Source organism: Pholcus phalangioides, unplaced genomic scaffold, assembly GCF_987345545.1.
Source record: "Pholcus phalangioides strain wild (caught in Gottingen) unplaced genomic scaffold, Ppha-v1.0 ptg000015l_1, whole genome shotgun sequence".
NCBI lineage: Eukaryota > Metazoa > Arthropoda > Arachnida > Araneae > Pholcidae > Pholcus > Pholcus phalangioides.
Window position 1 is genome coordinate 86,005,144 of NW_028301608.1, and position 22,822 is coordinate 86,027,965.

Below are 22,822 nucleotides of genomic sequence, written 5' to 3' on the forward strand. Positions count from 1 at the left end.
GAGGAAACAGTGTTAACTATATAAATAGACATTATTTTTCGTATCCGGGTAGAATTATTATTGTCATTACCATTTATATACGTCGCAGGTGGTTTCGACAAAGTTGGAAATAACATTGTCTGTCCACAGGGTGGAAAATAAAACGCTTAAAAGTTAAATAAATAAATAAAAATACAGTAAGGACTTCTCTTGAGAAGAAACAACGAAAAGAAAGATTATAAAACCAAAAGAAAAGATGGGAGAAGAAAAAAACTTCGAATTCGGGGCGTCATTTTGACGACGGTCTCGTATTTTTACGATGCTGGCCGCGACGAATTTGTGGACGTTTATGTGCGCTAAAGCTGATCTCTAATTATGTTTAAGAGCTTCTTGGTTAATCTCGGAACAGGCAATAACACGCCATTTTATTTTATTATTTTTTTTATATTTGTATATGGAGTGCAATGAAAGTGACGGAACGCAGTTATGCCATTGTAATAAAGGGGGAACACAAAAAAAAACAAAAAAACTCACGCCTCTCTATACCGTTTTGAAGCAGTCATTTGATTTATTTTTTGTTTTCATATAAGACGACATTTTATGTTCTCTCTCGTACTAGACGAAGATGGCAAAATTTCTTACTTTATCTATCATTATTTTTCTTCGTAGTTTTCCTGCACTTTTTTTTTGGTTTAAAGACTCTATGGCGGTGGTGCTCAACCTCGGTCCATACTGCCACCTTGCTGTCCTGGGATAGTCCAAGGGGGTCACGGGTGAAAATCAGATGAAAGAAGAGACAAGTGGAGAAGGGGTACCACGGAGAACTGTGAAGAATTAGAGCAGCGGTTCTCAACCTTTTTTTGATTCGCTTTTTTGTATACAATTTCAATTGCGGAGACCCCATAGGCTTCTTTTTTTTATTTATCAAATTTACTAATTTATTTTATTTCCCTCGAGCGGCAGCGGAGTCCCTGAGAAGTGCACACGGATCCCCAAGGGCACCGCGGAGTACCGGTTGAGAAACGCTAAATTACAGCTTTCAAGTCAGATATGGTGGGGGAAAATGTTACTACATTTCAAAATCCAGCAGAGCATTTTCATAGAACCAAGGGAATCTTAACCAATAGCCTCGTGTGGACATTGCCAAGGGGCCTCATATCCATGGGGGGAGGGGGGGGGTCTATATGAGGGCTGGCCAAAATGCGAAAAAAATCAGTCGTCAGAAAAAATTTTTGGGGGCTAAAAAAATTTTACCCAAAGGAAAGATTTCAAATAATGTTTCTTTCAACTTTTTCAGAACACGATGACCCTCTTTCATGTTGGCAGATATGATGCTATAAATTCCAAACATTTTGTACTGCTCGCAGTTTAGTAACTACACAAAGAAAATTTTAGGCACCAATACAAATTTTTTACTCGTTATGGTGACCTGGCGCCTATGATTTGTCCAGCGCTATGATGAGATCTAGTGCTATGGTTTTCGAATATAAATATGTAAGTTGTTGCTTCCAGCAATGTATAGAACTCCAAAACATCACTTTGCCCGGGGGGCCCATGATGTAGAGACGGCCATGCATAAAACGCTCTCAAGAAGGAAGCTCACTGAACCGTGCCTAGAATAGGCATGGACCCAGAGTGATGTGTCGGGAGGATCAATTGTAGGTTCGATAGATCGTCCAATATTTTGCTCGCACAGACCTATTTTTCACATTTAATTCGGGTCTTGGGACAGATGGTCGCCCACTTTCTGGTCTGCACGAAAGCAAATCACGGTATTTTGGATCTGAACCTTATTTCAATTTCTTCTGTGTCCGAAACGTTTGTAAAGCTTCAGGCGGTGATTCGTTGCTGAGGTAAACAACTGCTTTATCCACCAATGCCAATACCACGATGAAAACCTTACGTAAGCACGAGTAAGGAAAATTCAGACAGGAGCTGTTAATATTGCACCCAGCAACGGTATATTTTTCATAGGACTCTGAACGGTACATTTCATAGGATTCTGATTTGTATAGCGATTTACTTTCGTGCAGCGTTTTCTATCGACAAAATTTTGGATAAATTTCTTTTACCGGAAAAAAAATCCCCCTTCGTGAGAATAAATTTTCGCAAAAACCGCGTGCAAATACATCGATTCCTTCAGGTTTTATGAATTTCTAAACTATCTAAGACTTTACGGGGACACCTTGTATGTGTACATATGTATATACACACTGCAAAACATAAAAGTATATTTCCATGAAAATGAACAGAGCATGCTCATACATAGAAAAAAGTGCGAAATGAATACATAGAAAAATGAACAATAGGGTTATACTGATTAGCACTGTTTCCCGATTTTTTTCCACTTAACACGAAAGCATTAGTTCGAAAAGCGCTTTGACAAATGGATCTTATAACGCAAGGAAAAGAATAGCTGTCTATATAAATTGTTTTCTAGCAACTGAAACCCAAATCATTTTAATAGCTATTAATTCTACTGGACATTGCTTTTTTTGGGAGCCATTACATTAAAAGAAAAAAAAAACCAACAAAACAGAAAATTAAAAGAAGAATAAGTGAGAAGAAAAGAAGAAATCGATCGGTTGTGTCTCGAAATGCATAACAATAATTCTTCATAGAGCTCTTTTTGCTTTTCTTTTCCTTGAAAGCGAATCGAGGTTTACGATGAAATCGTGACTTTACGATTATACATTGTTACCGAATGTAACAAGGGCATGCATGCATCTAATACGAAAAAAAAAAAGAAAAAGTAACGAGTTGTAAACAGAAAGAGGGGGGAAAACCACGAAAACAAGAATAGTAGAGAATATATTAGAGATGATAGAGAAAGAAAAAGAAGCAGATCTGAGAGTGAGGAACATGGAAGCCGCAAGTAAAAAGTTGAAAGGAGTTTTAATAATGATAAGTACTTTACATGTAAATGAGCTTGTATTGCTTTCCACGTGTTTCCGATTCGCAGTAATTTGTGAAAGACAGTTTCAATCCCTGTGTAGAAAGATACTAATAAATTATATGAGCGATGCTTTTCTTTTTTTAAACGAGTCGTAAGTCACAAAGAAACGAGTCATTAGAAAAATATACCGTATTCATTATGAATTTATTTCTCTCTCTCTTGTTTCTTTTAGTTGATGTGATATCCCATGTTAATTAATGCTGGCTTCAGTGTAAGACTGTATCAATATTATTTATTGAATATTCATATTGGGTCATCCCTAAAGTTTTGACCGTATTTTAAAATTATATTTTGGGTGAAGAAAAGCTTTATTTTACCTTTCGCGATTTTACCTTTATTTTTTAAAGCATCTTATTTTTATCTCTATAAAGCTTCAAGATGTTTTTCGGTTTTCTAAATTCAGTCTTTGTCGAATTCAGCTGGTTTTGGGGCAAAAAATAAGTCATCCACGTTGATTTTGATAGCATTAGATCAGCAAATAATCTTCTACATAAAGAATTTTGCAGAGAATTAAACAAATGAAACTGATTTGTTGTCTGGTTAGTATGGCGAGCCGTGCTTGAGAAATCGGGGAAATACTTAAGTGCCATTCAAATTTCTTAGGAGCTCAAACTTCATGGTTTTCGCTCAGAAAAAAAACGGTCTTAAATAATTTTTTTCAACTTTTCCGAGACATGGAAAGAAGAAATCGATTGGTTGTGTCTCGAAATGTGTAACAATAATTCTTCATAGAACTCTTCTTGCTTTAATTTCCTTGAAAGTGAAGCGAGGTTTACGATGAAAGTCATCCCTTCATATGGTGAAAGATGGACTACTATGAAATCAGAAAATTTGAAAATTTAGAAAAATGGAATTGACGCATAAATTATATTTCATGTGCGATTAAATTGGAACTTGAGGGCAACACAAAATTTTCAGAATTAGCGTCAATTTGTCTACTAATGGGGAAGAATGTAAGCAAAACCTTGAAAAGTCGGAGAGCAAAACTAATTTTGTCCCGTTTTTCACAGGGAAAAAAATACATGGTTTCTAAAAAGTATGACTGGCGTCTAATTTTTTTTCTATTTTTCAATCCCTGCCATATAAACGTTTAGTTTAATATCATAGATCACAAAGCGACTTCGAAAGACATTTAATTTGTTTTCCTTACGACCCATTAATAAAACAGGTTTGCGATGAAAAATCTTTCTTAAAAATAATTAGCGTTATTTACAGTTTTTTGGATGCTAATTATTCTAAAAAAAACTAAAAAAATACCATCACGTTTAGTTTTTGAGATAAAGTGGAAATTAAATTTTAATAGTAATCATAGGCGTACGCACAATTTTCTCGAGAGAGGGAGGTTTTTAATTTTTTTTTCTTCTGAAGGGGGGGGGGATTGTTTACGTTCTTCCTGCAAAATAATACTATTATGGGGGGTCAGAAGCCCTCCTCCCTACTTGCGTACGCCAACGATAGGAATGTATACCAATCACATTGCAACTGTGAGCTATAAACAAATATAGTAGATCACTGTCAATGATAATTCAGTGATTTTGGGGCGCTGATTGAGAATATGGCATTGGCTTTGTCAGGTGGGCTCCACTTTCTGAGATAAAGTGAAAATCAAATTTAAATGCTATATACAAGTAACATACAAATCATATTGAAACTGTGCGTTATGAATATATATAGTAAATCATTGCCAAAGATGTTTCATTGATTTTAGGATGATTTTAGGGGCCTATCATCTGACTGAGCTAAAAAGTTTAAAGTAGTGCAAAAATCTGTCTTTAAATAGCACAAAAATCATAATTATTTAGTTATATCTTAATCATTTTAATGATCGAATTCGATTCTGACTCGTTTCCAGTATAAAATTATTTAATATACAGGGTGATTCAGAAAAAATGAGGGATATCACCTCTTAAAGAACGAAATCCCTTATTTATAAATCACATTCTACCTAATTGTTCCAAAATATATCGTTATGTATCAATAGGTTTCCCACGCAAGGGAGCAAAATATACAGGGTGATTCAGAAAAGATATGGAAACTTTAAGAGGTGATAGTACACACCAATACAAGCAATTATCCTCAAAGAATGTATGGTCTAACACGAAACGCACTAAGGCGTTTAGAAACGGCCGCTCCGCAAACGTTAAAACGGCATTCCTGTTGAAATTTATCGGGAGAAAAAGAATTGTATGCAAATTTAACCTGGGGAAGAAGAAGAAACCGTATGCAAATCTGCGTCACAGTTAATAAAAGGATCGGACGTCAGCCCTGTGAAGTTATTCCAGCGTGCAACCGCGCGCGCGCGTTCTAACAGTTGTAACTTACGGGATAATGGCGCACTTTACTTTAGTAATAGTGAAAAAGCAGACATGCATGAATGAAATGCATGTCTGCGCAATGAATGCGTAAATGAAATGCATGTCTGCGCAATGAATGCGTAAATGAAATGCATGTCTGCGCAATGAATGCGTAAATGAAATGCATGTCTGCGCAATGAATGCGTAAATGAAATGCATGTCTGCGCAATGAATGCGTAAATGAAATGCATGTCTGCGCAATGAATGCGTAAATGAAATGCATGTCTGCGCAATGAATGCGTAAATGAAATGCATGTCTGCGCAATGAATTCGTAAATGAAATGCATGTCTGCGCAATGAATGCGTAAATGAAATGCATGTCTGCGCAATGAATGCGTAAATGAAATGCATATCTGCTTTTTCAGTATTACTAAAATGTGCCATTTTTCCGTACGGTACAACTTTTCGAACGGTTGCACGCTGGAATAACTTCACAGGGCTGACGTCCGCTCCTTTTATTAACTGTGACGCAGATTTGCATACGGTTTCTTCTTCTTCCCCAGGTTAAATTTGCATGCAATTCTTTTTCTCCCGATAAATTTCAACAGGAATGCTGTTTTAACGTTTGCAAAGCGGCCGTTTCTAAACGCCTTAGTGCGTTTGCGTTTCGTGTTAGACCATAGTTTCCCAACCCTTTTTGTCCCATCGCCCACTTCTTCAGAAATTTTTTTCTCCCATCGCCCCCCAACGCAATATAACCCATAGGATCCTATGTTATACCCGTAGCTTCCACCGCCCCCTGGAACTTTCCATCGCCCCCAAGGGGCGTTAACGCCCACGTTGGGAATCACTGTGTTAGACCATGCATTCTTTAATGATAATTGCTTGTATTGGTGTGTACTATCACCTCTTAAAGTTTCCCCATCTTTTCTGAATCACCCTGTATATTTTTCCCCCTTGCGTGGGAAACCTATTGATACATCACGATATATTTTGGAACAATTAGGTAGAATGTGAATTATAAATAAGAGATTTCGTGAGAGTCTTCCTCCGCGAACAGGTATAACCATATAAGTCGATATAACTTACCCCCCACTCTTTTCCAGAGCCGAGTCGGATGAAGAAACTACACGTAAATTAAGCACGGAATGATCCCCAAATCAGAATCTGTTGAAGGCTTCCCATGTGGCATAACTGCAGGATAACTTACATAAATCTTTGGCGAAAGTATTTCTCGCTGTGGTATCTTTCTTCGTGAACATCTCGACGCAGCACGAGTTAAAACTTATTTATTTTATTACTCGAAGGGAATTCTCTGGTAGTTTATGGAGCCTCATCGCCAGGTTTATATTTAGTGTGGCCCAAATCCCCTTCCTCCTTCCCAGGGCTCTCTCTCTCTCTTATTAGCGTATCTATTTCGTTTCTAATGGGTGACTCCTGATGGTAATTCTGATCGGCGACGCTATAAATAAATGAATATGTGTATATTTTTTCTTATTTCTTTAATGATGAGGTAAGTGACTTCCGCCAGACCAGTGCCAGTCCGAAACCCTAATGAATAAGATCTCGATAAGATCCGAGAATGAGATTGACACAACGCTTGCTTAAGATTAATTCCACGATATTTTCTCGTTTTGAATAGGTACATACAGGGTATCCCATAAATTCGTAAATGGTTTAAAAATGCATAAAAATTGAGGGAATTGGTAGGTTTAATGTAGTTTGCTAAAAAGTTATTCTCATGAAAGGGGACTTGTTTTTTGGTACAGAAAAACAATTTACTTAAAATTTTTGTCCATAGAGGGACACTGCACGAACGAAAATCACAGAATTCTGGACTTGAACCTTTCTTCAATCACTTGTGTATCCAAAACGTTCGTATAGCTTTAGTCGGCGATTCGTCACTGAAGTAAAACAATTGCATCAATAGTGTTTCATCCACCAATGTCAACATCACATGAAAACCTTATGCAAGCGCCAGTAATAGGGAGAATTCAGAAATGACCGCGTACTCATACAAACTGCCTTTTACAGGACTCTGATTTGAGTATTTTACACTGATAGGATTTGGTATATCCGAATGCGGTTTGAGAAAAAGTTATTCACAAAAAAGAGGACGTTTTTTGACTTTACAGAAAGAAATTTAATTCAAATTTTTGTCGATAGAAGACTCTTGACGAAAGCATATCACTGGAAATATCAGAGTCCTAGAAAATGCAGGCTGTACGATTAACTCCTCATTTGTGAATTTTCCTGTTACTGGTGCTTACATAAAGCCTGGCTTACACGCCGTCTGAAGGTTCAAGACGGCGTTTTGGACATAGAAGAGATTGTATAGAAAGGTTCAGGTCCAATCATTCCTGCCGGTTTGGCTTATAGCATCCTGAGTCTTTGAACTAAATTTTTCTGCACAAAAATAAATCCCTTTTCGTGAGAATAACCTTATTGCAAACCGCATTCGAATATGGTACTTTTCCGTTATAACCATACTACTTTGCGCCCCCAAAGCGGAATGTTTTGCATTGCTCTGTAACAAGCCCTCAGCTGACTGGAAATATTCTGCGGTAAAAATTCCAATAACAGTGTTTTCAACACTACCCTTGAAATTCTTCTTATTTTTCTACGTCATACGCAGGGCCGTCTTAAGAGTATCATGGGCCCCGGGCCAATTGATTTTTCGGAGGCTCTACCAAACAAATTCTCGAAAATTTCAACCTGATCTCATTTTTGTGAGTTCCCTCTTCGCTTGAGGTCCCCGGGCCCATGCCTGAAGACGGCACTGGTCGTACGTCACAGTTTTCGCCAGAATGTAACTTGGAAATGAAATTTGCAATATGAGTAGAGTGAATACGGTATTGAGATATTTTAAATGATTTGGGGTTTTCGGCATATTCTGCTTTGGGGTTTGGCAACTTTTTTGCCTTGGCGAATTTTCGTGAAACCTTCATAAATTTGTTCTTTTTTTTTTGATAGAAGGCGGGTGCAAAGAAACAGACTAAAATGTGCCAATTTTTGTTTGGAAAATGTATGGCATGGTTATAACGGAAGAATACCCCCAAATCTACATATCCCTTAAATTTTTATAAATTGTTATACTATTTATACGAATTTATAAGAAACCCTGTATAGCAATATCTTATCCAGGTAATATGTTAAAAGGCACAAAGACCTGCTAGTTCCCAAAAAAGTACTTATCTACACCACCTGTTATGTAGTACAGACGAGCCTCCAAGCCCTGAGAGTGTCGGTATCTTTCAAGCGATGACTCCCTCGCTTGTTATACTACCATTTAACGACAGGTTCTGTCGGCAGCAAAATATCCGCAGGGTGACGGAATAAAATAAAATCGTTCCTGTATAAGAACCCTTAACGGCATACATTACTGCGCTGGGAACTTATCTCATCTTATCAGTAAAGATCTTTGGAGGAAAAAGAAAAAAAAAAAACCACCGAAAGATACGGCATCACTTTGACATTCTTGTTTTGCGATGTTTGCGAAGAATTGACATTTTTCGGGAATTCGCGTTCTTATCATTCCATTGCTGGGAGAGTTTCCTGCGGCTTTGTTTTTTTGTTCCTAAAAAAAGATCCTTCCGTTTACAACGAATTTCCGCACATACAGATAGTCAAGATCTAAGATTTTTTCCCATTGTAATTGAGATAGAGTACGCTTGTTTCCCTAGGTTGTCAATGATTTACACTGCTTGGCCAAAAGAAAAATCACCATACATTGTTATCACGGTATATCACTACCTCTAATGTTTAGTTGTTCTTAACCTGGAGGCCATGTGAACCCTTTGAGGTTCATATTTAAAGAAGTCATGGGTCAAAATCAGATGAAAGGGGGAGCCACGTCAGTGGTGAAGGGGGGGGGGGGTCACAGAGAGAGAAAGATGTGAAGAAATAAAGCTTTCAAGTGAAATATGGTGGAAAAAAATGTGACAACATACTCACTTTCAGAATCCAGCAGAGTTGTCCATGGAATCAGGACCATCTTAACCCATGTGGTGTATTTACAGGGGAGGAGCGGGGGTTGAGCCTTAGAGACCTATAGCACAGGGCAGCAAGTTCGGGGGGGGGGCAAATTAGAGGAATGTGTGGCCAAGAAAATTAGTGGAGTTGGAAAAAGGGGGAATGAAATTTGTATAACCCTCAATAAATCCACCTCAGCCCAGACAGCAAGGACCAGTGAGTGACCTAGAGAGTTTGCAAGCACGTGAGTGTGAGCAAAAGAGTAACTTGGAGCATGAACCCCAAAGCAGAATGTTTTGCATTGTTCTGCAACGAACCCTCGGCTGACTGGAAATGTTTCTGACAGTACATATTCCCATAATAGTGTTTCTACACTAAACTTTTCTTAAAATTCTTCGATTATTCTACAGTAGCACTGATTGTTCGTCGCAGATTTTGGCATATTCTGCTTCGAGGGTGTGAGCAAGCATACGAGTGACCTTCAGAGCGGGGGACCAGGTCGGTGAGAGAGAGAACCTTCGAAAGCCCGCGGCCCGGTTCATTTCTTTTTTGTTAGTGGAAAGCCCGGACAGCTAAGAAATAAATGGGTAAAAATGACACGACTAAAAGGAAATAAATGGGTAAAAATGAACCACTCACAGCCCGGTTTGTCTGATGTCAGGGTCCAGTACCGGGTCATGGCCCGACGGTTGAGAAACACTGACCTAGAGTGTGTGCAAGTATGTGAGTGATCAAAACACTGTGCAAGCATCTGAGTGACTAAAAAAATGGGCAAGCATGTGAATGACTGAAAGAGTGATTTTAGAGACACAAGCGTACTTATGGAAGCCTTTCTGCCTATGTCCCCATGTGGGCATGGCTTGGAAGTCCTCGTGTTCATAGGGTCCTCGTCTTCAATATGTAAGCTGTTACTGTTACTTTCCGTTAAATATGGAGGCTCCAGTGCATCACTTTGATCGGAGACCCACCTTGGAGAGGTGGCCATGCATAGAATTCCAAGAAGAAAGTATCCCACACAGGGTAGGTGCGGACCTATAATAATGTGTTGGGAGATACGTTTATTGTATAGGTTCGTTGGATCGTACCGTATTTTACACAAACTCATTTTTATGATACTATTCGGCTCTTGGGAGGAATGACCAACCCCCCCCCCCCCCACCTTCAGCATCCGTGCCCGACCCAGTACCACGGTTATAGAGATCGACTTTATAAAAGTTTTGAGAGAAACGTGTGTCGCGTCGATGTCACTCCGGCGCGCGAAGTACGAAAGCCCGGATAATGAGAGGTTGGTGGTTCGATTCCCCACATATGAATGTGAATTTATCTTCCCGAACTTCATCTCCGCTTGATTATCCAGGATTTTGTACTTCGTATAAAAGTTTTGCTCATTATAAATTTGAGTTTTGAATATGTTCAATTCAATAACAGGGCACCACCATGAAGGTGGGAGGCCCTGGGTAAGACGAGGTGGGTCACGAGAAGAAAAATATGGTCATAAGGAGGCCATGTGCTAAAAAAGTTTGAGAACCCTGCACTAAACCATACATGCACATCGTAAATATTCCTAAAGGTAATTTGTAAAACGAATTGGTGCAGTAGTAGTTGCATGTTGCCACTGTGCAAGCCTCAGAAGGAATTGCTATAACCCGAGTAGTTTTATTTAGGGCAGGTTTAGGGTCAGCAATACTTTGCAGTGAACAAAATCAAGTCAGCCGAGTATATCAGCATGTTTAATGAACCAACTTAGAAATGTTTGCTACTCTGAAGGCAGGGTCGTAACTAGAATTTTTGCCACCCCCCCCCCCTACAACTTTAAAATTCTATAAATTTATAACCGTGTTCTATGTTCTCGACCCCCAAATTTTTCAGTCTTGACCAAAAAAGAAAATTTAATAAAACATCGATGTAAATTTTTGGCTTCTAAACTGTGTTGAGATATTGCATCTATTGTTTATTTTCACGACCAATATGAGTGCGATTTTGTATTAAAGATGATCTAATAAAGCGCTAAAACATGCTTTTTTTTGGCCGGAGAGTGTATTTTGTCACCGTATTTTATGTCAGTTTTACAATACTAGTCGATAAACATTCAGATATATAATAAACATAATTGAAAAATACACTTACTCAAAATGTTCCGCGATCAAGTGTTCCAACTGCATATTTGGAAAATTATAATTATGCACAATATTGAAAACAAATACATGAAAGCAGTGTTTCGCAACTTATGTTAGCAAAGATGAGACTACTACTACTACTACTAAACCAGACATGCACCTCGTCTAAATTAATTCCTCTGCGGAACTTCTAATGAATTGGTACATGTTAGAATATGTGTGTACGTATAGTGAACCTTCGGTGAAGTTTGTTTCTGTCTAAAGCTTGTTGTGTGTAGTGCTGCCATCTGCAATCAATTTTTTTAAACTATGAGTTTTTTCTCAACTCATAGTGAGTGAAGTGTAATGAATGAATAATTATACCGTTCTAGGCCTGTTGCTCTCTGCGGCGAGACTTTTTAACGAGGAGATCGTCTCGCATTCGCGCCTCGAAGTTGGGAACCGCAGAAAACCATCTTCAGTAACCACCACTGCGGCGACGGTGGGTGCAAAGATGAGATTGGTGGTCGTTATAGGCAGACTTGAAAATCTGATTTCCAATTGAATGAAAACTATTAAAGTGTATACCGCAATCATTAGTAATAGTATTCACATATACATGGTGAAGATTAGACCTACATATTGTAAATTCATATTCCACCGATTTCTCTTTGTTGGTAATTTCATTTAAATATAAATATAAACAGTCAAAATGGCTGAAAAAAGATGTCCATGAAAAAATATGAATGTCAAAGATAACTAAAAGACAGCAACCCCCAAAAATAAGAGCAATTATCACGAAAAAAACTAACACACACTAAAATGAAACTAATGAAAAGCTAATGATTATGATAAAACTAGCTATAATTCCCAGCGCTGCCTTGGTTTTCTTCAATGAAGCTTTTTGGATCACGTGATATCTCGCTGCTTCCAAAAATGCTTAGTTAAAGCTGTGGAATTTCTTCGATGCACTTTACGGGCCCATAATTAATTTTAAAACATCCTAAACTACATGAATTTATGCAGTTCAGTATTAAAAGACAATAAGGAGGCATTAATTTTCATGCTTGAGAAGATATAAATAAAAAGTTGAAATCAATGTTATTGCATGGATATCCAACTCGAAAGTAGGTCCAGCTAATTACTTCATATTTAAACTCCTGGACTTCGTATATCTCTAAGCGAACTCAATATTTCAAAAATAGAGAATTCAATACAATTTTTGAAGTTATTGATGAGGCGGAAAACTTCACAAAATTTCCGCATTTCTACAGTAAAATCGGCAATTTTAACACTGATTTCTATGGGGGATCATCCTTTGCCTGACTCTTTGTGGGAACGTTATAAGTGCAATCCATTGCAATTCTGAATTTTCCATCAATTCTATAATTCTGAATTATCAATTCTGCAATTATTTCTTTCATAAATTTTCAGGGATGCTGGAATTATCTGTTAGTTATTTTTTCTTATTTTTCCTGAGTATGATTCTGACGTCTATCCAAAAAGTCTCATTATTGGGATGATTGAAAAAGTGACAGACCATTATAAAGGCATAAACTATTATAAAAATATACTGGTAGCGTTAAAGGAATGACAAACCATTGTAAAGGCATATGAATGTCTGAAACGCATTGCTAGGGAACCACGGTAACCAAAATAAACGTTTCGAAAGTGAATGTTGAGGCCCAAAAACCCATTGTAGCCCGACAGTTTTTTGCCCATTTCGGGCATTTACCCTGCTCTGACGAACTTTTAAAGTAGCCTATCGTTCAAGTCGGGTCACATTTGATATACAGTCAAACCTCGTTAGTGCGTCACCTGGTTAACACGTCACTCCGCTTACCGTGTCACGTTCTGGAAGTCCCAATTGTCCTCAGGTAGGAATTGGCACAGCTATGGCTTACTCCATTTAACGAGTCATTCTGCTTACTAAGTCATATTTTTGCTCTCCCAAGAGTGACTCATTAACGAGGTTTGAATGTATATGCAAAATTTGGTGGCGATCGATCTGAAATTTGTAGATTTATATAGAGAACACGCACACACACACACACGCTATTGCACATTTTTTTTAAACTTATCAATTGTATTGGAATTTACTATTCCCCGGGGGTAAGATACTCCATTTATTAAAACAACCCTATTAGAGGAAAATTCTCTGCGACACCACAACTGGGCCATGTTTGGTGTTAGTGTCTGTAGTCCTTTGCGTGGGTCGGAGGTCGGCCCGTGGTCTTGGTGGCTAGTGGGCTTTCTTTTTTCCAGCATGGCCCAGCCGCAAGGTAGCCTGCTTATATCCCACAAGGGACAGAGCGGGGGCCATGTTTGGTGTTTGCATAGCTCAAGCCCGTGTACTACTACTACTACTACTACTTAATCGAACATGCACCTCGTACACATTCCAGTGAGGAATTTCTAACGAATCGGTACACATTGGAACGTGTTGGGTGAGCGGTATGTGTATTAATGGCCCTTACGTATTTATGTTGCCAGAGTTGTGCTTGTTCCACCCCCTTCCTAATGATGCCATCTATGTTCCACATTTTTAAGTCCACCACTGTGTGTAAACGGGGTCCGATCGGGGTCCGACTTGGATCCTCACGAGGAGAGTCCAGCACGATGCCCACACGACCGTACAGTGGCAAGCTCCTTGTACACACGAGACGGCTCGAGTAGCTCTTCTCTGAACCCCCTCAACCAAGCCTATGTCCCTCTGTATAGGTATGGTCTACAAAACCTTACGAAAAGTGGAAGGAGCAGTTTGATAAAACGTGAAGACACTTTTTCTAAGAGATGAAATCGAACATTCTGCTGTTTTTGCTTTTTTGACCACCGTGGAACAATGTGCAGGAAACCCAAGCAAAGGCGCCGATCAGTCCCTATGTTCAAAATACTGTTGAATCCCGTTATAACGAACTCCAAGAGACCAGAGGAATCACTTCGTTATAACGAAATTTAATTATAAATTAATTCCAGGTTTTTGCATTGTGCTTATGTAAACTAATCTGGGGGGATTAGAAAAGTGTTCGCTGAAACGAAATTTTCGCTATAACGGTATTCGTTAAAACGGGATTCGACTTCAGTTAAGAAACATTGCAGTGCATTACAATAATAGAGTACTACGTATATATAGAATGAACTGTCAGCCTCTACACAAAAATTTCATTTTACATTTCCGTTAATTTACTTCGTTTAGCAAATTATTTTTCTTTGACGAATTTCTCATGAAACGAAATTTTCGGTGGATCGAAGTGATTTTATTACATGAAGTCTCAACAGTTTGAGGCCGCAATTTAGGGTCTTCAGGCACCTGTGGAGGCACCAAATTTACTCTTTAAGCGCTCGATGAACATTACAAGAATCTAATTTCGATATATTGAAATGATAATACAATTATATGAGGCTCCATCCTCTGATAAGAAAGGCTTCAGTGTTGTGATTAAAAAGCACTACAATTACAGCTCTTTCAAAAAATTTGTTCCTGCAACATTCATAACTTTTCTAGAAGCCACATGAACTATATTGTGTGTGGTAAAGATATTCCACTCTTTATATCCAGCCCATTTGCCACCTTCACTGCAATGGAACTTCAAGCCAGACTTACAAATTGTAAAGCTCTCGCGTGTGATTTTATGCAGTTGGTTGTTATAGGCCTTCAGCCAAGATTTAAAAAAGTTGTCGCATTGTCAGTGGAGAGAGAAAGACACACTCGCGTACGCATTTCACGCGTGTACACCACTTTTTTGTCGACAATTTTTTTTTTTCCATCGCGTTATTTTCTCTCGCTTTTCAGAGCAAGTTATAATCCTTGACGTCCTTTGCTCTCACCACAGCAAATCATCCCATTTACTTTACTTAAAAGGAAGGTTGACACATAACGACGGATGCTGTTATAACAGATAAAAACGATAAAAAACAAAAGAATAATCTTTGGGGATGAACTCGTGACACGGCGCAATTTGTGCCACAGAGTGAGTGAATGAGGCACAGAGGTTTCGGATTATATTTCTTTTTAACTGCACTGATGTTATGTCATTTTAGTACATTTGCGTCACGCACATACACATTAAATCGCTCATACGTCACTCTAAATTAGTGCTGAAATGATAAAACTAAAATATGCTCATATTTTTCAATTCCGAATTCTTTTTTACAAGTCCCGTGAAATTTGAAATTATTTCATATTTGATTTATTGTAATTTTTTGCCGAATAAAGACTTCTTTTACATTGTTTTTATCTAAATGACTTCTTTTTTCTATGCTTTCGTCCCACAAATTCGTAAATAGTTTGAAAACTCATGAAATTTAAAAGAATTTGTCTCTAGGAACGTTTCTCAACCTTTCTGAATCCAAAGTAAAATATCTGAGATGATTCGGCGGACCTCCAACTTACAGTATGAATTGCGTAACCATGTGTCCCGTATTCCCGTATTTTTGTCCGCTCCGATTTTAAACCATTGTCCCGTTTTTTTCGACAAAGCTCATTCGAATTTGTAATCTTTACTTGAAATGGTGAATGAAGATGACTTTCCATAACTTATAAATTATACTGTGATAATTATGGATTTATATAAATTCTTATCATATACATATGTGTCATGATTAACGTTTTATCTGTGAACTGCATCTCAAAATTCACTGCGAGTGTCAATAGTCCTTCATCTTGCACCACTAATTCATAATTTTCAGAAAATTCAATGACAATTGTGATTTTAGGAACTTGTCCTAATGTTTAAGGAAACAATTTGGCAGTATCCCGTATTTTATCGTACTTCAGATCACAGTTTCCGTATTTTTTTTCAGTGAAAATAATCCCCGATCATGATTAATGCCTTTTTTTTCATGAAATGCATTTTTAGTTAACTGTGACTTGTTGCCCTTTATTACCCTCCTCGTTTTCAGCAACTTCATCATTAATCAGCAAATTTGTCTTAAATTGCATTTTTTTGGCTACAATTTACTCCACATTTAGTATTTCGATTTACAGCATTTTCCTCGATCACATATGGTTACCCCCTACGTATGAAAGTCTACTTTTTTGTATTTGAACCCATAAATTAGAATATATTACTAATACCAATAAAATAATTTTTCATCTAATTAGAATTAAAATTATCTAGTCTGCCTGCGGATCACCTTTACCATCGTCGTGAACCACTTATGAGAGAAACGCTAGTATATTTGAATAGGGATTATTAAAAATTCTCACAAAGAGGGATTTTTTGGTAGGATGGTTTTCGAGTGAAATATAAACAAATATCATTATAGAAGAGTAGCAGTTAACAAAATCTTCAAAAATATCGTTATAGAGGGATTTATCGTAGTAAAGGATATCGTTGTATCGAGAGGAGCTTAACATTAGGCTATAAGCCATTCCAAACAAGATATGAGAAATATCGTTGTAGAGGGATATGTCGTTATATCGGGTATCATTGTAGCGGTGTTTCACTACACAGGGGGTTCTCAAGTCCTAATCCGCCCTTTTTCTCATCAACCGTTCACCGCAGAGACACGATTCTAATTTAAAAAATGCTCAAAATGTGTTCAGAAATCTCTCTACTTATTTCAAGAGTGAAAATATCGTGGGTTTTAAAATGAAAATCCCAAATTTTGTACATTGCCCCTTAGTCTTTTAACTTCCAATTAGAAAGTTGTTGCCCTATCTCTCCCGAGGCCTACAAAAAAAAAATTCCATGTTTGTAAGTGTAACATTTGCTGAGATATTTATATTCAAAAAATCGGAGAAAAGGAGGAAAGAACACATCACATAAACAAGGGGAAGAAGCGTTGTCCATTAGAGTTTTGGCTGTTTTTTATTAAATTTTCTCCGGATTTGAATTCAAATATCTCGGCGACTATTGCACTTAAAACCGTGAAATTTTTTTTGCCCTCAGGAGTGATGGGGAAACAACTTTTTAGTCGAAAGTTATTGAACAGGGAGAACGTATAAAAGTTTAGATTTTTTTTATTTTATGACACACTATTTTTTTACAATCGGAACTGGTATAGAGTGATAATTGAATATATTTTGAGAATTTTTTAAATTAGAACCATGCCTCTATATGACGAATGGCTGCAGAGATCTGAATTAGGATTTACCGGGCACACTCTGCATATATATACACATGAAAATTGCTTTCTAATATGTTATCACTTAAATACCCTCTGTGTCAGACAAAAATGCTGAACGAATTGAGTTAAAAATTTAGCCACTTCCAGAATTCCCAAATTTTTAGTGGGTTTTTGAATGCTGGTTCTCAACCTTTGGAAGCCCGCGGCCCGGTAGAATTACTGTACTTTTCTGAATAGAATTCCCGACCTTAAACTCGTATATACTGCTGTATATACAAATACAAGGCCACAACAGGCAATATGCCCAACGAGGTGGCTGATATAATACATGTGCGTATTTATACCTCATTCAATGTACAGTCCTGCCAACTTCACGGATTTAGTTCGGCAATGCCGGATATCCAAACGTTTACAGGGCTTCCGGATTATTAATTCATATTGATGGGTTTCAATAATTGCCATCAACATGAAAAAAATAAAAACTTGAAAAAACGGAAGAAACATTGCTTTAGTGGTTTTTCCGCTGCCACTGCTTCTTTCCTTTAGAAAGTAACCCCTCCTCACCCCTCTATTGACATGAACAAGCTGTTGCGACGTCGCATCGCCCGAACTTAGGTGTGGTGCCATGTATTGAGTATTGAACGGTGGTCAAAGTCGTCCAAATCTGTGAACGTAAACAAACATGGCGGGGTTGCGGGCAATATTCCTAATTTATCGCGACGAAAGATGTAAGAATGTCGCGTAAAATATTTGTAATATGATCGCTTTATGTACTGGTGCTTATGCTGATTCTTATTTATGGTCATGAAAAGAAAAATTTGTCATGCGAAAATACGTTTCCCGGATTTTCGTAAGGAAGTTACGAGATATTTACCTTATGAAAGTTGGCCGGTATGAACTTATTAAGTACTTAATTAAGGTCACATATGATTTAAGTGAAATTTCCAAAATATCTTTCAAAGTTTAACTGTGGATTTAAGTTTTTTGAGAAATAATTTGCCAATGAAAATCACCCATTATTCGGTATTCGTTCACTCACAGAATAGAAAGAAGCTCTAATTTCTCCTCGAAATATCCCAAAGCTGTTTGATAGAGACCTTTGAGGACGTGCAACGAATGATGAATGACGTTATATTAAAAAAAAAAAACCAACGCCAACGATTGTCTGCGTTGTCTGCGTTATCGTCGACCTCTTCGTCCTCAACTCGTACTTGAACCAAAGACTCGCCTAATGACCACCGCAATAACGTCCTTCGAAAGCTCGCCGGGGTTCAGTGAGGACGATTGCGGAGCAACAACAGCAGCAACAAATTGAGCGGTTGACCGTGAGCGTTTAGTTTAACATCAATCATTTAGCATTTTTTTTTTTTTTTTGGGGACGGATAAAAGATCTTACGTAGCGTTTTTTCGTCGTTCCTCGTAAAGTGGGAAGATTTAACGTTCATTATATTCGCTATTAAATAAAGCATAATAACACTGTCGTGCACGTGTCGCGCCCTCATTGAGCAAGTTTTCCTTGAGATTTTAAAAGCGTTTGCGAGATCATTTAAATATTGATTTTGGACTTTGAACTGAAGTTTAAAAATCCGGTTTTTTTTCTGTGTTTCACAGCAAATTCGCGTGTGTTCCTTAAACGAGGAGTCTTCAATCCGTGCACCCCCTTCCCCCACCTGCAAGGGTGGGGCTGACACAAGGCTGCAGCCCGGGATGGTTTATATTTTTTTTTGTTTTTTCACGCTGTAAATTCCCTAAGGAGAGGTGCGTGAAAATCCTGCATAGTGATCCCACAGAAGATCCAAGCCTGGCTGGCCCTGTAGCGTCCTGCCAGTACTAGTACAGGTACTAAACGATTGTACGGCCCTACATAATCTTATGGTTGCTAGGAAGAGAAGAAAGCCGTAAGTAATCTTTCGATTTGGAACCTCAACCTAAGACGAAGCTACCATTCCCTACGGAGGGCTCTCAAAATGATTCGTATCACCACTGACCTGAACATGCACTAAAATCGCGCGCGGCTGATTCTGCAAAAATCACTTCACAAAATGCAAAATAGTTTCATGTTTTGTACCACATAGAAACCATACCGAAGCTTTTTATATGTAAAGTGAGCTAAAAACAAAATGTGTATGTTATTATATTATCAAGTAGCCTACTGTAGTACCTAGATCAAGGACTTCTCAATCTTAAGGAGGGTGTGGGCCACTTTATTGGTTTGAAAGTGTGTCGCGGGCCCACTTAAGTGATCTGGAATAGCACCACAGGCCACTTACGGGATCTGTAAATGTGCCGCTGATCACTTAAATGATCGAAAGTTCCGCAGGCCACTGATGTGATGTAGAACTGTGCACGCGAGTCACTCAAGTGATCTGTGAACATGCCGCTGGGCCCTCGAGTAATCTGAAAGTTAGCCGTGGGCCACTTGAATGATGTCGGACTGCAACACGCGGGTCACTTAAGTCATCAATAAATGTGCCGCATGGTTCATTTTTACGAAATTAAGTTTTAGGTCGAGGGTTATATCAACGGGATCATTTGGCCCGCGGGCCATAGGCCGTTTACCGTTTATGTGGTTATATTTTTCAAGTTGAAAAGAAAATTCGAATTCTGACTCATGGTTTATGCTTATCTTCCTTATTTCACCAATTTTGCTTACAGGCAACATTAGTTTCGTTTTTGTATATTGCTAATGGGTTGGCTATGTTACTTATAGGCAACCCCCCCCCTTTTTCAAATATTAATTACTAATACAGTCGAATCCCGTTATAATGAACTCCAAGAGACCGCAGAAATCATTTCTCTGTAATAGCACCGTAATGTAACAAAACAATGTAACAAATTTCGTTGTAAAGGAATTCCAGGTATTTGCATTGCTCCTGTGTAAAGTTGTCTGAAGTGTAGAAAAGTGTTTGCTAAAACGAGATTTTCGTTATAACGTTATTTGTTAAAACGGGATTCGACTGTACTCTATATGACTCCTAAAAGAAGTTTTTATTGGCAAATTTCGATGTTTGCCAATTAAAAGTTAGAAGGGTTTTATGTCACTTTCAAAACTCAAAATTTCAGCACAAATTACAACAGTCGAATTCCGTTTTAACGAATACGTTATAGCAAAAAAAAAAAATCTCGTTTTAACGAACTTTTTCTAATCGCTCAGACAAGTTTACATAGGAACAATGCAAGAACCTGGAATTCCTTCATAACGAAAATTTCATTATAACGAAGTGATTTCTCCGGTCTCTTGAAGTTCGTTATAACGGGATTCGGCTATATAACAGTTTCTTTTTTGTGTTTCCACGAACATTAAAAATTAACGATCGTAATTTTTTTCGTTTAGCATTGTGAAATTGCTTAATCACCGGAACTGACGTCATAAGGCTGTCGATGATCTTTTCGTGGTCATGAGGTGTTTTTGATTATACCCTATAAGAGAAATACTCCGCAGCATATTTAATTATTTTTAAACCTATCACATCATCTCGAAATACTGATGATGATAATAATAATAATAATGATGAAAGGAATTCAAATTGCGGTTTTTGTCCTCGGTTGTTGTAACACTTGCACATGATATTGCTTGTCTAAGTCACGACTCTTTTTTTGGCAGCAGCTGACAAAGCTGAGCAAATTCGGGATAATTACGAGAACGCACGCAATTATCTCTTTTTTTTATCTCCTTTAAGGAATTTTTCGTAAATCCTACGTGTCATTTCACTCTAACGTTGTTTTTGAACTATTTTGCTGCTGCGTGTGTGTGTGATGTTATTAATCAACATTCGGGTGTTGTTGGTAAAGGGATTTTGTGGGAAGTAAATATTATCCGAGAAATCTTCTTTTGTGGGAAACAGAAAGAAAATGGTTCCGTTTCAGTGTATGGATGACATCATGGATGATTTTCCTGGCCATAGTTTGTGTTTCGTCCATTATTGAGCTCAGTCACTTACAAATGTGTCCTGATGGACACAAATTATTGAAGTCGAGGAGAAAGTAAGTTTTTTTTTTCCCAACATGTCTATGCATATAGCCTATATGGTGCATAAGATAACTTCAATTACTGTATAAACATTTCAGCACAATTTTTTTTGTGGAGGGGGAATCGGTTATTTGGACCGAGAAACAATTATAACAATCGTCATCGGCACATCTACATTACGGGTGCTCACGGGTGCTCAACCTTTTCGACTGCGAGTTCACCGAAGTGATTCGATATCATGTCAAGGACTACTTGAGGGGTTTTGCATAGAATGCAGTTCATAATCATAACTGAAACTTTCTTAACCGTACATGCACCCCTCCCCCCTTCCTCCCCCATGCACATCGACACGAGCCGGTACATGCAGGAATGTGTGAGTGTTCTGAGTGTATGTAAGTGATCCTAACCGTACTTATTCTGTCATAGTTATGCTTGTTTAGTGTTTTAGTGAATGTTGCTACCTGTCTTCCATATTTGGAAGTGAAAATGACGAATGCCTGAATTTTCATGTTATTTAAGTGTCGCTGTGGAGGTCTGTTTGCTGTATGCGGAGATTCGTTTACAAATGGCTGACCGGCTCACATTGGCGCCTTGAAGTTGGAAAACTGCAGAAAACCAACTTCAGCCGACCACTACTGTCATTGGGTTTGGAGTGTGGATTCCCGAGATGATAACAACGAAATTCTAAAACTCACTTCGTCACCAGTTGCATACATGAATTTTGACGCCCCTCCCCCACTTATAATTCTCAAAGCAAAATGGTTTGCATTGTTCTACAATGAACTCTCGGCTGACTGGAAATGTTCTGCAGTAATACAATTTTCTACACTTTTCTTAAAACTCTTCCAGATTGTTCTGCGGCGGAAGTCGCAGATTTCCGCATTGGGGCCCATAATGTTAAACGAATGCTCCAAGGAAAGTGTTAATTCCATGCCCTACGATTCGGCCCAGACGCAACTACTCCCAGCTAGTTGCAGCCCTGTTTGTTATTTCGAAATATTTTTTTCAGTGATTACGTTGTAGTTAGCGTAACACAAAAATCGGGGTCATAATTCATCGAATGACAAATCTCTGTGAGACTTCATGTAGTTTTTACCAATGTCCTATCTGCATTTATTATGGATAATCCAAATCTCAGGATACTCTGATTGAAAGAAAGAATTGGTTTAGTAAGGAATTTTAACAATTTTTTTTCAAAGGAACTCTTGTTAAAAGTTCTTTCAACAACAAAAGCCTATTTCAGCTTGAATGTGAGTCGCACTTGATTCTGCGGTTTTCCAACTTCGAGTCTCGAATGTGACCCGGTCTCCTATTTGAAAAAATCTTTCCTCTGATTTATCATATCACAAAAAGTGCCTCCGAGAGCCACATTCGACCTAGGATTCATTAGTATTATATGGTCTCCTTATACACAGGGTGTTCCATACATTCGTAAATAGTTTGAAAATTGATAAAAAATTAAAGGAATTAGCATATTTGAATG

At 38.0% G+C, this 22,822-nt stretch overlaps 1 protein-coding gene across 2 annotated transcripts in view; it reads left to right on the forward strand.

Moving 5' to 3' along the window:
- The window catches only part of LOC149076930 (protein Wnt-1-like), a 72,337-nt gene that overhangs the window by 13,953 nt on the left and 35,562 nt on the right, over positions 1 to 22,822 (forward strand). The window contains exon 1 of one of the 2 annotated variants that reach the window (XM_089244652.1): positions 21,059 to 21,353. The exons of the other annotated variant lie outside the window; for it this stretch is intronic. Coding sequence (XP_089100778.1) covers positions 21,244 to 21,353 — 110 coding nt within the window. The 5' untranslated portion in view covers positions 21,059 to 21,243. Of the gene's footprint in view, positions 1 to 21,058; positions 21,354 to 22,822 lie in introns of those variants that run through there. 2 annotated transcript variants of the gene reach the window in all.